This window comes from Coprinopsis cinerea, assembly GCF_000182895.1.
Source record: "Coprinopsis cinerea okayama7#130 chromosome 12 map unlocalized cont3.12, whole genome shotgun sequence".
Classification (NCBI taxonomy): Eukaryota; Fungi; Basidiomycota; class Agaricomycetes; order Agaricales; family Psathyrellaceae; genus Coprinopsis; species Coprinopsis cinerea.
In genome coordinates, this window is record NW_003307533.1 from 500,107 (window position 1) to 511,975 (window position 11,869).

General features: G+C 50.9%; 3 protein-coding genes across 3 annotated transcripts; 1 reads left to right on the forward strand and 2 right to left on the reverse strand.

Moving 5' to 3' along the window:
* Positions 1–595: 595 nt before the first annotated feature.
* Positions 596–2,332, forward strand: CC1G_12385 (hypothetical protein; the record flags this gene model as incomplete). Its single annotated transcript, XM_001834713.2, has 12 exons — positions 596–847; positions 898–955; positions 1,006–1,085; positions 1,139–1,193; positions 1,252–1,295; positions 1,352–1,445; positions 1,497–1,567; positions 1,633–1,717; positions 1,774–1,826; positions 1,887–1,976; positions 2,030–2,135; positions 2,187–2,332. The coding sequence occupies 12 exons, from the start codon at positions 596–598 to the stop codon at positions 2,330–2,332; spliced, it is 1,134 nt and encodes a 377-aa protein (XP_001834765.2).
* Positions 2,333–4,445: 2,113 nt separating this feature from the next.
* Positions 4,446–6,397, reverse strand: CC1G_12386 (hypothetical protein; the record flags this gene model as incomplete). The annotated part of the gene is made up of 6 exons (XM_001834714.2): positions 6,025–6,397; positions 5,804–5,977; positions 5,725–5,749; positions 5,121–5,675; positions 4,720–5,066; positions 4,446–4,669 (listed from the first exon to the last, which is right to left on the reverse strand). The coding sequence occupies exons 1-6, from the start codon at positions 6,179–6,181 to the stop codon at positions 4,446–4,448; spliced, it is 1,482 nt and encodes a 493-aa protein (XP_001834766.2). The 5' UTR covers positions 6,182–6,397.
* A 609-nt stretch (positions 6,398–7,006) lies between these two features.
* Positions 7,007–11,128, reverse strand: CC1G_12387 (ankyrin repeat domain-containing protein 50; the record flags this gene model as incomplete). The annotated part of the gene is made up of 6 exons (XM_001834715.2): positions 7,007–9,102; positions 9,163–9,509; positions 9,564–10,220; positions 10,253–10,688; positions 10,747–10,822; positions 10,886–11,128. The coding sequence occupies 6 exons, from the start codon at positions 11,126–11,128 to the stop codon at positions 7,007–7,009; spliced, it is 3,855 nt and encodes a 1,284-aa protein (XP_001834767.2).
* Between the last annotated feature and the right edge of the window lie 741 nt (positions 11,129–11,869).

The following is an 11,869-nucleotide window of genomic DNA, read 5'->3' on the forward strand; positions in this document are numbered from 1 at the left end:
TCCGGTCTGTTGCGCTTCAAATTCTTACGAACGTTCAGTCCGGACCTGGACCGATCAACGCTCTCACTCGAAGCCGCAAGGAAACAACTATCCGCCGGGACCCATCTATTCATCCTCTCGTCCTCTCCTGCATAGCGGATATAGCAGCGACTACCACAGCATTCTAAGATGTAGGCGCGTTCTAGACAGAGATTAGGGGTAAGTTCAGGCAAAGACGGTCTTTCTGATCATGAACGTACTTGGTGCACTTCTCCACGTTGTGATGACCTCGTCCCCGACTCTGAAACCCGGGCTCGCCCCTGGAAGAGTCATCAGTTCTGAATGCGGGAACGTGAAAGCGGAGCGATGCGTCCTATACATGAAAGCACACCGGAAATGCGCCCAGGTTATTGGCGGACTTACATAATATTAAAAGTCACGGTAATTAACGTCTGGGTTATCTTTCGCGTGACCGTGGGCACGGTTACATCATCAACACCCTGCGCGATGCCTTTGTGCTCACTGCTGATCATTGACAACAATACCTGACATTTAAGCAGGCCAAATGCGTCCAACTCGGTTTTGAGAGCCACCCCATTGACTAGTATTTGGCTCCATGGCTGACCCTGAAGAAGCCTGCATTGCCAACCCCATGCCAGAGAGTATTGACCGAAGCTCCCGCGACCAGGACCATCGTCGAGCTCGTTCCAGAGGGGAAATCATCCAAGAACGGAGGGTAGAAGAGATCATTGCCATCGCTATGGACGAGTTTGCTAGACGATTGGACACATTGGAGGAGACCGTTGGGACCGTTGAATCTAGTTTCAAACGATTGAACAGAAACCACGTGCGGTTGGAGTCTGACATTGTGAGTGTTGTCGTTGCTTGAGCTGCTTGTTACCACACTTGCCATCCCAGGGTGACCTTTTTGGCCAGCAAGCTGAATTCAAGGCTATTCTGGCCCAAAACACGGAGAGTACGGCCCTTCCTCATTTTCCCCGTGATTCATTCTTATGCAAGACATAGGCAATGAAAGACGGTTTGAAGACCATTCACGAAATGTCAATGACTTGAAGGAATCCATCGATGATGTTCGACGCGATTTGGTGCGAGCGTCTTTGAGAATCGACTTAAAACTTATCTCAGTCTGACACTCCAGAACGACGCCTCTCACTCCAATCTTCTCCAATGTGGGATCGAACGTGTGGGAAACGGTCGGGGGGTTCCATCGTTCGCGTCCCCATTCTCTTTGGCTGATTTTCAAGTTTGCAGACCTGAAAGCTTCGAAGAAACTCGGAACTGAGGCTATTATGGAGGTAGCCACCCGGTCGAGCTGATACATACCTTTAGCGAAGTGACTTATTATTGCCAGATATTCGATGCCATAAACTTGATCCGCATGGAGGCGCTAGACAGAGGGTGTAGGATGGAAGAACTGGAGGTTGAGCACCAGAAGCGACTTGAGGGTGCGTGCGCTATTACCGATTCCAACGATATGCTCTAACTCTCCGCCTCAGATATCGAGATTTCTGTCCGAAACGTGGAAAGAGCTACAGAAGAATTGGAGAGCATGGTTGAAGGATGGAACGTATGATCCCTGCGTTTCAAAGTGCGACCTCGCCTGTGCCGAGTGCTAATCGAGAACTGAAACAGTGCCCGCAGGGGAGGCTCGCCCAGGAACTGGGGGGACGGTTGACCACCCGCGACCTCCAATACCAGCTTCAAGAAAGTTCAGACGGTGTTGATCCCCCCTCTACTCACTCCAGGGCTAGTTCTCATTAAGTTCTCCGACAGCGTCTCAGATTGATACAGGCCTAGCCTGTGGCTCTTGCTCCCGTCAAACCTCCGTATGGTTTTATCCTCGCTTTTCCGGCTGCACGGAGTCTCGGTGTTGAATGTCTCCACAGGCCAACGATTCTACATCTGGGGTACCGATCAGCCTGTTTCAAGACCTTGCAGAGTCATTCGCTGGACTTGACTTGGACGAAGATGGACATGTGCGTAAAGGGAGAAAGCGGACTGATAGACACGAAATAACCACTCGGAGTAGAGTCGAACTAGGAGCCCTCCTCAGTCGTCAGGTTGCTCTGAGGATACAGATATTGACTTTCAAGAGCCGTTCATCAAGGTCGAGGAACTGGAAAGGCGTTTGGCCGGTAGGTGGTCACGCTTTCACCCAATATCACTACATTGACACCTTGGCTCAGCCGTGGAAGGGATGTTGTGCGCTATGAACGATAAGATAGGGCTCCAGGGAGAATCGACCGGTTCTATTAACGTCAGTCTGCCCGCCCCTACATGTGTTCCGTCCGCTATTTTCAGTGCACTGAATCCGGTCATCGTGATAGGATAACTCCTGCGCCCAGAAAGATACCTATGCTCAGCAAAGTAGGTGGCAGCTTTTTAGCTTTTTTATTTTTATTTTTCTTGGACACGGGTTAACAAGTGGTGGTCAGGAGCCGTCATTGCGGCTTCGGGGCTACGAATCGTAATGGACCTTCACCCTTCGGCGTTCGAATTTTTGCTGCCTCCTTTGGAAACGCTGTTAGAACTGGGGGAATGTCTTTTGAATGCGGGGGTTGCAGTCAGTTACCGATTGAGGTGGTCGATGGGTGGCACTCGATTTACAGCGGTTGTCAATGTCTCCCGTGAAGGTACGTCGTCTGTCGTCGTTTCGTTTCCTCGTTTTCGAAACTCACGCGCGCAACCGGGTTAGGCAACAGATCACGCGAACTCTCCACCTGTTTGCGTATTCTATTTCTCGCTTGCACCGATAAGTTCCTGCTTGGCAGGCTGCAGCAGAAACATCCACACCTTCTAGAGGGCCAGAGTTTATCTTTCTTTGGAGAAAGCCACGGTTTGGAAGTACTCAGGGAGCGCTTCCCACCGCTTTTCAAGACTCCCTTTGACCGATTCCGTCTTTCCAAAGGAACCCTTATCATTACCACTATAGTGGTACTGGGGATAGTCGCATTTGTCTTTCCGTCTAAACCGCAGCGTATCCCGGATGATACAGGCTGTACCATGACCAGGCGAAGCCGCAAGGCGGAAAGAATCCTCGAAGGAGATGGGGTGTACTTGTTGGCTGTGGTTACAGATTGCAGAACCAGTGTCAGTGTGGTTACTTAGGCTTGGAACTCCCTCCAAGTGGTTTATTTAATTTGATTCATCGCAATGTCACGGAAGTATGTTTGAAGGCGCTTATGGCCTGTTAACAACGATAATCATGAACATCACATCCTGAAACCCGTAGTTGGGAATGGAGCCGACTAAAACATCCCCTGATTTGACCACCTTTGGTCGAGACTCGACTTTCTAATGTGGCGAGTTCCCAAAATTCCCAAAATCCCCGCATTTCCCAAAATCCCCGCATTTCCCAAAATCCCCGCATTTCCCAAAATCCCCGCATTTCCAAAATCCCCGCATTTCCCAAAAGTTTCCCACATTTCCCAAACAGATCGGAAGGCGGCTAGGAAAACGGCAGGACAAAAAGGAGTAACGACTCTGTACAGGCGTGGCCTTGTTAACAGCGACGACATCCCATAGGTGACCAGATCTAGAGTGCCAGAGACCGCGAGGTCCTGCGAGGCCAGGCAAATCACTGACCTGTTCACCCAAGTCGATGGCTTGTACGAGGAATGTTTGCCGAAGTATGACAATGCGCGGTTTCCACCGACCTGTTCTTGGACGACGACGTATGACGGTGTCGATGGCTACAACTCCGACTCGGTCGAGTGCCCCAAGTCAACGTGACCTCTCGGCGCTCAACTCGCCAGATATCAACTACCTGACCCCTGGAACCCCCGAGTCGAGGCTAGAATCCTGAGGCTACGATGACTTGGTCAAGTCAAGCGCAGCAGCTTGTCCATTTCTAAAGGCTCGAGGCGACTTGATCAAGTGAATATTTAAAGAACCCCGCTCGACCAAGCAACACGCTTGAGTCGCTTGAGGCACTGTGATAAACCCTCAACAAGCTGGAGGCTGCATAATTACGATCAGAAGGTTGACTCTCCCACCGGCATCCTCTGGCGACGAAATCAGTGAATGAATACGGCAATTGATGAGCCTTAGCGGGCAGGCATGGCCAGAGCGCCCGCCGCCAACGCGATGCTGCAGAGAACAGGCACACTGATGACGCTCTCGAGTCGCGGTGAACTATTTAGGAACTATGTAAGATCTATGTTGAACTTTTTCCTTGTACATAGTTTCAAGGTAGACTTAAAATTGTTTTGGGCACCTAAGTATGCTGGAGTGCACGACAGCATAGTTTCCATTATAGTTTTTCTGTGAACTATTTTGAAACTATTTTCAGAGAACTATTATGAAACTATTTTTGTCCCGAAAATAGAACAAAGATACGTTTGTCCCGAACTATGAACAAACTTTTTCGGAAATAGTTCCGGCATAGATCGGACCGAACTATCGAGGAACTAATCAACATAGATTTTTACGTAGTTCTGGATAAACTATTTGACTTTGCATGCGGTGTGGAGATGGGATTGCCAGTGATGGTAAGCGTAGTCGCCGAGAGGAACTTGGAGGACAGTCTGCAGCTCCTTTAGGTCCTGCAGATTGGATTGGGGCAAGCCAAGAGAAATGAGCCTTTGCATCAAGGCCTGAACAATCATTGCATGAGGACGGGGGTGATATTCCAACAGTATAGTTTTAAGTGCTTCTTGAGCCGTATAGTCTATAAGGTGTGTCAACGGTTTTTCCGTCGCCGGGAGGGCAATTACTTACGGACAAGACGAACTCGAAGGAAATCGTCTACCTCGATTAACCCACAACACGCCGATGTGAGTTCCCCTTGGTCGACCATCCTTTCTTCATCTAACACGTGCGTTTCTGGGTCGGTGGCAACCGCATACAATACATCCTCGATATGCAAGGGCTGCTGCGAAAAAACCACCCAAAGAAGAGCCCTTATCCCAAGATCGGCTTGGGAGGTAGGCTGTGCTTGGATCCGCTGGGTCGTCTGGCGGTACATGTCTTCGAGTGAGAGGGGCAAATGATTCAGAACATCTTCTAGATCCCTAGAGCTTCTGCAAAGCCCGAGAGCTTCGACCTGCAGAGCAGCGTGGATGAACCTGTGGCCCATCGACAGTCAGAAACACGCCGACGTCGAAGCAAGAAGTACTCACATTCCCCCAGACTTATCTAATATCTCCGAAACCACTCTCTCTTCCCATTGGTTCAGTTTAAGGAGACGACGCAGATGGGAGTGCTGGGAAATTTTGGCTTGAATGAGACGCGTGATGTCCTCTCTCCGTGCACAGACGGGATAAAAAACGGCGGAATGAAGGTCATCCTCGAGCGTTTGAAGTGGCCGCGAGGTGATTGAGAACCTTCCTGCGAGTGAGTTGATCGCCTTAATAAGGTTAAACTGAGTAGAAACGCGTGCCTCGTCGAGGCCATCTATGATGTAGAACACAATGTCGAAGTGTCGCTCGATGATGCGGAGGAGGTCCATGAGTTCATTGAATGGTGGTCTTGTTTTCTCCCGACGATGACGCTCGAGGATGGGAACGATGGCACCGACAAGTTCGGGGTCGGAATGACGCTCGAGGCATTCTTTAATAAGGCCTTCGAGGATATCCTTGACGGTCAAGGCCTCCGTATAGCGGCAATACGCGTACAGGATGCAAGTCTTCTTGTTTGGCGTATTCGTAGACTCCAAGTCATTGATTACTCGAGACCTAGAAACTGATTGAGAACAGTCTACATTGGATCTCATCGAAAACTCACGCAAGGACAGTTTTTCCAGCACCGGCTTCAGACATTGTCAGGTCAGCTGCTCGACGTGGCAAACGTCGAGGTAACTCACGTATCCCAGTTCCCCAGATAATTTTGTGCTCGCCAAGTTTCCATCCCCTGTAATTGTCCCCTTCCAGAAACCACGACAGCGTTCCTTCGGCGCATTTCTCAAAGTTCTCGATGTGGATCGACCGAAAGTTGACGTTGGGGGCCAGCCATTCCAAAATTCGTTCTAGATCTACCTCTTTTTCTTCATGAGCGGAGCCTTGTGGAGTCTCCATATGCACTGACCTGGCATTGTTGATGCCGCTGGCGGGGACAAAACCGTGTTTTGGATGTTTTGAATGAGATTACCACCCACGATTGTCGTATTACCGCTCTGGCTGCTGCCTTGCAGGTTGAGCTGGATCGAGCACGCCGGGACGGCGGCTGTTTCCTGTCGGATCATCGAGTCGTCTGATAACGCTGTTACTTGTTCCCCGCCTAAACTGGCACCCAAGGCAGGCAGCGAGGTTCCGCTCGCCCGTCCTGGAGGATCGGCGGGGATGGCGATTCACTGTCAGACCCATACCATTAGTACCATACTAGAGGGGTTAATGCGGAATGAACCCAATGGTTCAGTCGCGGAGAAGCAAATATTTTCTGTCAGTCCATAGTCGCTGTGTCCTTGATGACGCTCGTCGTTCCGTGGTCATGGTGGTGGTTGAAAAAAGAAATGTTCCGGGGGGTATGATGATGATGGCGTTGACGCGCTGATGCGCCGTCACCTCAGATTAGATAAGATCTTGCACACCCCTATCAACGGATGTACATACACTGATGTTTAAAAAATGCTATACTGTATGCCATGATCCATGGGGTGGGTTCTCTTCTACTTGGTCGGGATTGTGTATCCGAAGGTGGTGGTACAATTGGCCAGGGGGAGCTGCTGGATGGGGCGCGCAAGCTGTTGTAACTTGTGGGACTCGGATGCACGTGCGGGTTGGGTGCGGGCACTACTGCGCCATGGGCGAGGGCAGAGGGACACTGAGGCTAGCACTTCCCAGTATAAGACCTTACTTAAAACTACACCAAATTACACCCGCCATAACGGCGGCCTTGTATGTTAGCTGACTTCTCGGAAGAGATACTAAACCCGCTGCGGCTGAACAACAACAATGGATCCACGGATATTATCTTCGGCTGACATGCACTAGTAACCCAACACCGCTGGTCGCCCAGGTGCAAAAGAATCCAAACACACAGACGGAGACTATATAATATTCTCTGGATATCAAACAATACGCCTCCTTTTCGACCGAGTACCACGCGCATAGTCTTCTAATCTACGCAAAACCCTTTCATGCCCATGTTCAACAGCATATAAAGTAGCATTTCGTCCGTCCATGCATCTGAGATCAACATCTACCTTCCCCGATTGAAGGAGCAGTTTGACAACCTCCTCATTACCACACCGTGCCGCATGCATCATGGCGCTGCGACCTCTCCCGTCTCTGCTGTTGACCTCTATCCCTTTGGAACCAAGAAGACGCTCGACCACGATGCTGTGGCCCTGGTATGATGCCCACATAAGAGCGGTTTCTCCATGGATGTTCTTCACGTTGACATCGATGTTTTCGCACCGCAGCAGGAGATCGACGCTGTCCTCATCATATCCGGACTTGTGCGCAGTGTTGACATGGATCCTATCGGCTTGAAGAAGGTGTACGACCACGGGCCAGTGGTGGTGGGCGAACGCTACAGCGAGTGCCGTAGAACCTGAGTGATCAACAGCGTTCAGGTCCACCTTTCCCGACTGGATAAGTCGCAGAACTGTGTTTGCATGTCCATAAGACGAGGCCAAAATAAGTGGAGTCTGTCCCTGGTCGTTGGGCATGTTGAGAACGGCTTCCTGAGCCTGGAAGAGCGGTTCCACCACGTCGCCGCGTCCATATTCCGCTGCCAGACACGCCGCGGTATTTCCTCGTCCATCGACCGCGACCACATTGATCCCGTTGAATTGGAGCAATTGCTTCACGATCGTTCCATGACCGATGCGAGAGGCGACCATCAGAGCAGTGTGTCCATCCCCGTTGGCAACGTTGACCTGTATACCGACCGATTGGAGCAATCGATTTACAGTATCCGGGATATTTCTGCGAGCTGCATGGATCAACGGAGTATTGCCCCATCCATCCCTGACGTTGACATCCAGATCGCCGAATTTGAGCAGTTCCTGGACAAGCGATGCCACACAGTCGACGCCGTGGTAGTCGTATTGCCAAGCGGCAATCAGAGCCGTCTGCCCTGCGCGATTGGCTGCGTTGACTTGTATGCCATCCACTTGGAGTAAAAGGCGCACAACGGGTACGTCGTGTGCCCGCACTGCGCAGATCAATGCTGTATCCCCCACCGCATTTGCAGCGTTGACATCCAAATCGCCACGTTTGAGTAGTTGTTCGACGATATCTGTCGAGTGATGGCTCCAGTCGCAGGCTGCAATGAGAGCCGTTTGTCCTCGTCGGTTGGCGGCGTTAACCTGTATCCCATCCACTTGGAGCAAAAGACGAACGAGGGCTGATCCAACTGAACCTCGTTCACCCGACGCATGAATCAACGCTGTATTGCCATTGTTATCGCCTACATTCACGTCTACGTCGGGATGTCGAAGGAGTTGCTCGACAAGCGGTACAGAACCGATCGTAACTGCATGGATCAAGGCAGTCTTCCCCCATTGGTCGGTAGCGTTGACGTCGGTGTTCTCGACTTGTAGAAGGCGTGTCAGGATGGGGCAAGGGTCTGGGATGTCTCCCCTATGATGGCTATGCCTTTGAACGGCGTGCCTCAATGCGGTGCCGTACTTTGCAACAATGTTGGGGTCGATGGATCTGTAGACGACGAGCTCTTGGATAATTGTAGCATGACCGAGCCAGCAGGCGATTGACAGAGGGGTGAGCGACCATGGATCGGGGGTGACCGAATTGACGTCGTACAGGCCATCGGGGGAAGCGGTTACCAACCTCGGAACGAAGTTGGTGAAATCGTAGACAGCAGCCAAGTGCAGAGAGTTGGCCCTGAGCAAATGTCCCTCGACATTAGCAATTGACAGGACACGACCGGGGCAGAGAGGGAAAGAGGTGCACTGTTTCAGAAATTTGAGCACCTCGCATGACACCTCTGGAATATGTTCGCAATGGCGGAAATGAGCGCGCCACTGGTGGTAAGCATAGTCCACAAGAGGGGCTTTGAGGATGGCGTGCAACTCATCGAGTTTTTTGACGTGGGATTGGGGTAAGCCAAAGGAAATAAGCCTCTGAATTGAGACCTGAACGATGTTTGCGTGGGGATGGGGGTAAAATTCCAACAGGATCCCTGGAAGCGCTTCTTGGACTGTAGAGTCTAGGCGAGTGTCAGCACTTGTCTATCGCGGTGTAATGGGTCGCTACTAACGAACAAAACGAACTCGACGCTTGTCGTCCCACTCGATCAAGCCACAACAAGCAGATACGAGCGTTGCTTTGTCCACCATCCTCTCTTCATGGAATAGAAACGTTCCTGGGTCGGTCGCAACTACATACAACAAGTCTTCGATACGCAAAGGCTGATGCGAGAAAGCTACCCAAAGAAGGGCTCTTATCCCAAGTTCAGCTTGAGATGGGAGTTGCGCTCTGATTCGTTGGACTGTCTGGCGGTACATATCTTCGAGCGAGACAGGCAGATTGTTCAGGGCGTCTTCCAAATCCTTGAGGTTCTTACAGAAAACGAGCGCTTGGACTTGTAATGCTGCGTGAATAAACCTGCAGCCCATTGAGAGTTAGAGGGATAGCGAGAGATAACCGAGGGGTACCCACATTCCCCCAGACTTATCCACTATCTGGGAAACCACTCTTCCTTCGCACTGGTGTTTCTGTAAAAGGCCCCGCAGATGAGAGTGTTGCTGGATCTTCTCTTTCACGAGGCGCTGAATGTCCCCTCTGTCCGCACAGACCTGATAGAAGGTAACGGAATGAAGGTCGTTCTCCAGTGTTTTGAGCGGTCGGGAGGTGAGGGCGAAGCTTCCCCCCAGTGAGTTAATCACTTTGACTAGGTCAAACTGGGTGGTGATACGCGCCTCGTCCAAGCCGTCGATGACGTAGAAAACGATGTCGAAATGTTCCTCAATGGTGCGGAGGAGATCTACGAGCTCCGTGACAGACGGTCGGGTTCTCTCCCGACGATGACGCTGAAGGACAGGAAGGATAAGTGGGGCAATGTCGGGATGGCGTTCGAGGCATTGCCTGACGATTCCTTCAAGGATATCCTTGACAGTGAGTGGCTCCGTATAGCGACAGTATGCATAGACGACACAAATATCCGCTTCGGCTACTTTCTGCACGCTTTCCAGGTCCTCGATGATTCGGGATCTGAGATCATTTCTCAATTGGATTGAAACTTTAAGAAGCAAGAACGAGTGACATACGCAAGAACAGTCTTCCCAGCCCCAGCTGGTCATATTATCGTCAACGTGACTGCGCGACGTATCGAATAGAAGAAGACTCACGAATCCCTGTTCCCCAAAGCACTTTGAATTCTCCTTCTTTCCAATCGCAGTACTCGATCCCTCTTAGAAACCAGGACAATGTACCCTCCGTCGATTTCTCTAGATTCTCGATGTAGATGGAACGAAAGTTGACGTTTGGCGCAAGCCACTCCAAGGTACTCTCCAGCTCTATGGTCGCATGTTAGCCCACTATCCACAATGGATCCGCAATCCTCACGTTTGTCTGCAGCTTCTGGCTGCATGATGTTCACGACTTGTTGCGTCATGTTCCCCCCAATGAACATCGGATTGCCGCTGACGTTGCTACCTTGGAGGTTGAATTGGCTGAACTGCGGCGGCACCGGGAAAATCTCGTGTTGAGATCCAGGACCTGCACCTGGAAAAGCGACAGGAATATCGGCCTGTGGGAGGGGTGCGGGCGAGGCAGCTATATTGTCTGTATCCAGCAGAGATAAGCTTTCTGTTCTGAGCAGCTATAGGGCCCCGTAACTCACATCGTCCAGGCATGGGAGCGTCATCTTCCGCATCATATTCCTTCAGGTCATCCTGTTTGTCGTTATTGTCCCCCCGCTGCACGATAAATTTAATCAGTGCACCGCCCATCGTCAAGAGGATGGATCGACAGGCACTCACCGCGAACGAGACTGACAGCCCCATTCGTCCAGCTACCCAGGTTTGCCGAGCGAGCACAAGGGATGGATCTTCAACCTGAGGGTGATCGAACGTGGCGTAGAAATCAAGAGGCCAAGTGCTCGTGGTGGGGAAGGGGAAAGAGGGGAGTGAGTAATGGGCGACGTAGGATGACCCTGGGCGAGCTGCTGTAAAAAGCTGTGCCACTGTCAAGATGTTTGCCCACATGGCCCCAACATTGGTCATTGTGCCTTCCAAAGGACCATCATAGGGTGAAAACCGACTGTTTTCCTGTTAGGCGGCTAGGCAGCAGCTGGGTTTGCGACAAACGATGTCCCGTATAACGACGGACTAAAAGTCATAATCCAAAGGTTGGATTCGGTCTTCAATATCCAACTGCTCTGGCGCCGTTCGTTGTTTACACGCAGTTACAGCCGGATATGTATTCGATGTCGCTTTGCTATATTCCGCCTGCGGCCGCTGGATGGTGGATGGAGAGGGACCCCCCCCCCCGATTGATGACGGTGACGCGCTGATGCGCCATCAGACCAGATAAGATAAGATCTCCGACGACACTGAACTGGAACTTGACCAACCAAAACAACGATTCTTCTTCCATTTACTTTTCGCCCGCAGAATTGTTGATTTCCATGAATTCAAATTCATCACAAAACGTAACATACATACATACGAGATCCAACTATCAAAGCCAGATCCATACATGACATGACACCGTCCAAGGTACCCAAAGACAGAATAGGTTGGCACACAGTACCCAACCCACCTCCAAAGAGTACCAAAGACTTTTCTATATAAGTACGTTAGTACCAGTATCTACAAACCTATATGTACACCGCCCAAGCTCTCAGAGCCACATAAAATCTATATATCGTACAAAGGCGCAGATACAGTGAGGGGGAGAAGAGGAAGTTAGAAGAGGAACCAAGATGAACCGAGGGGAGTCAAGAAACCAGACAAGACACCAAA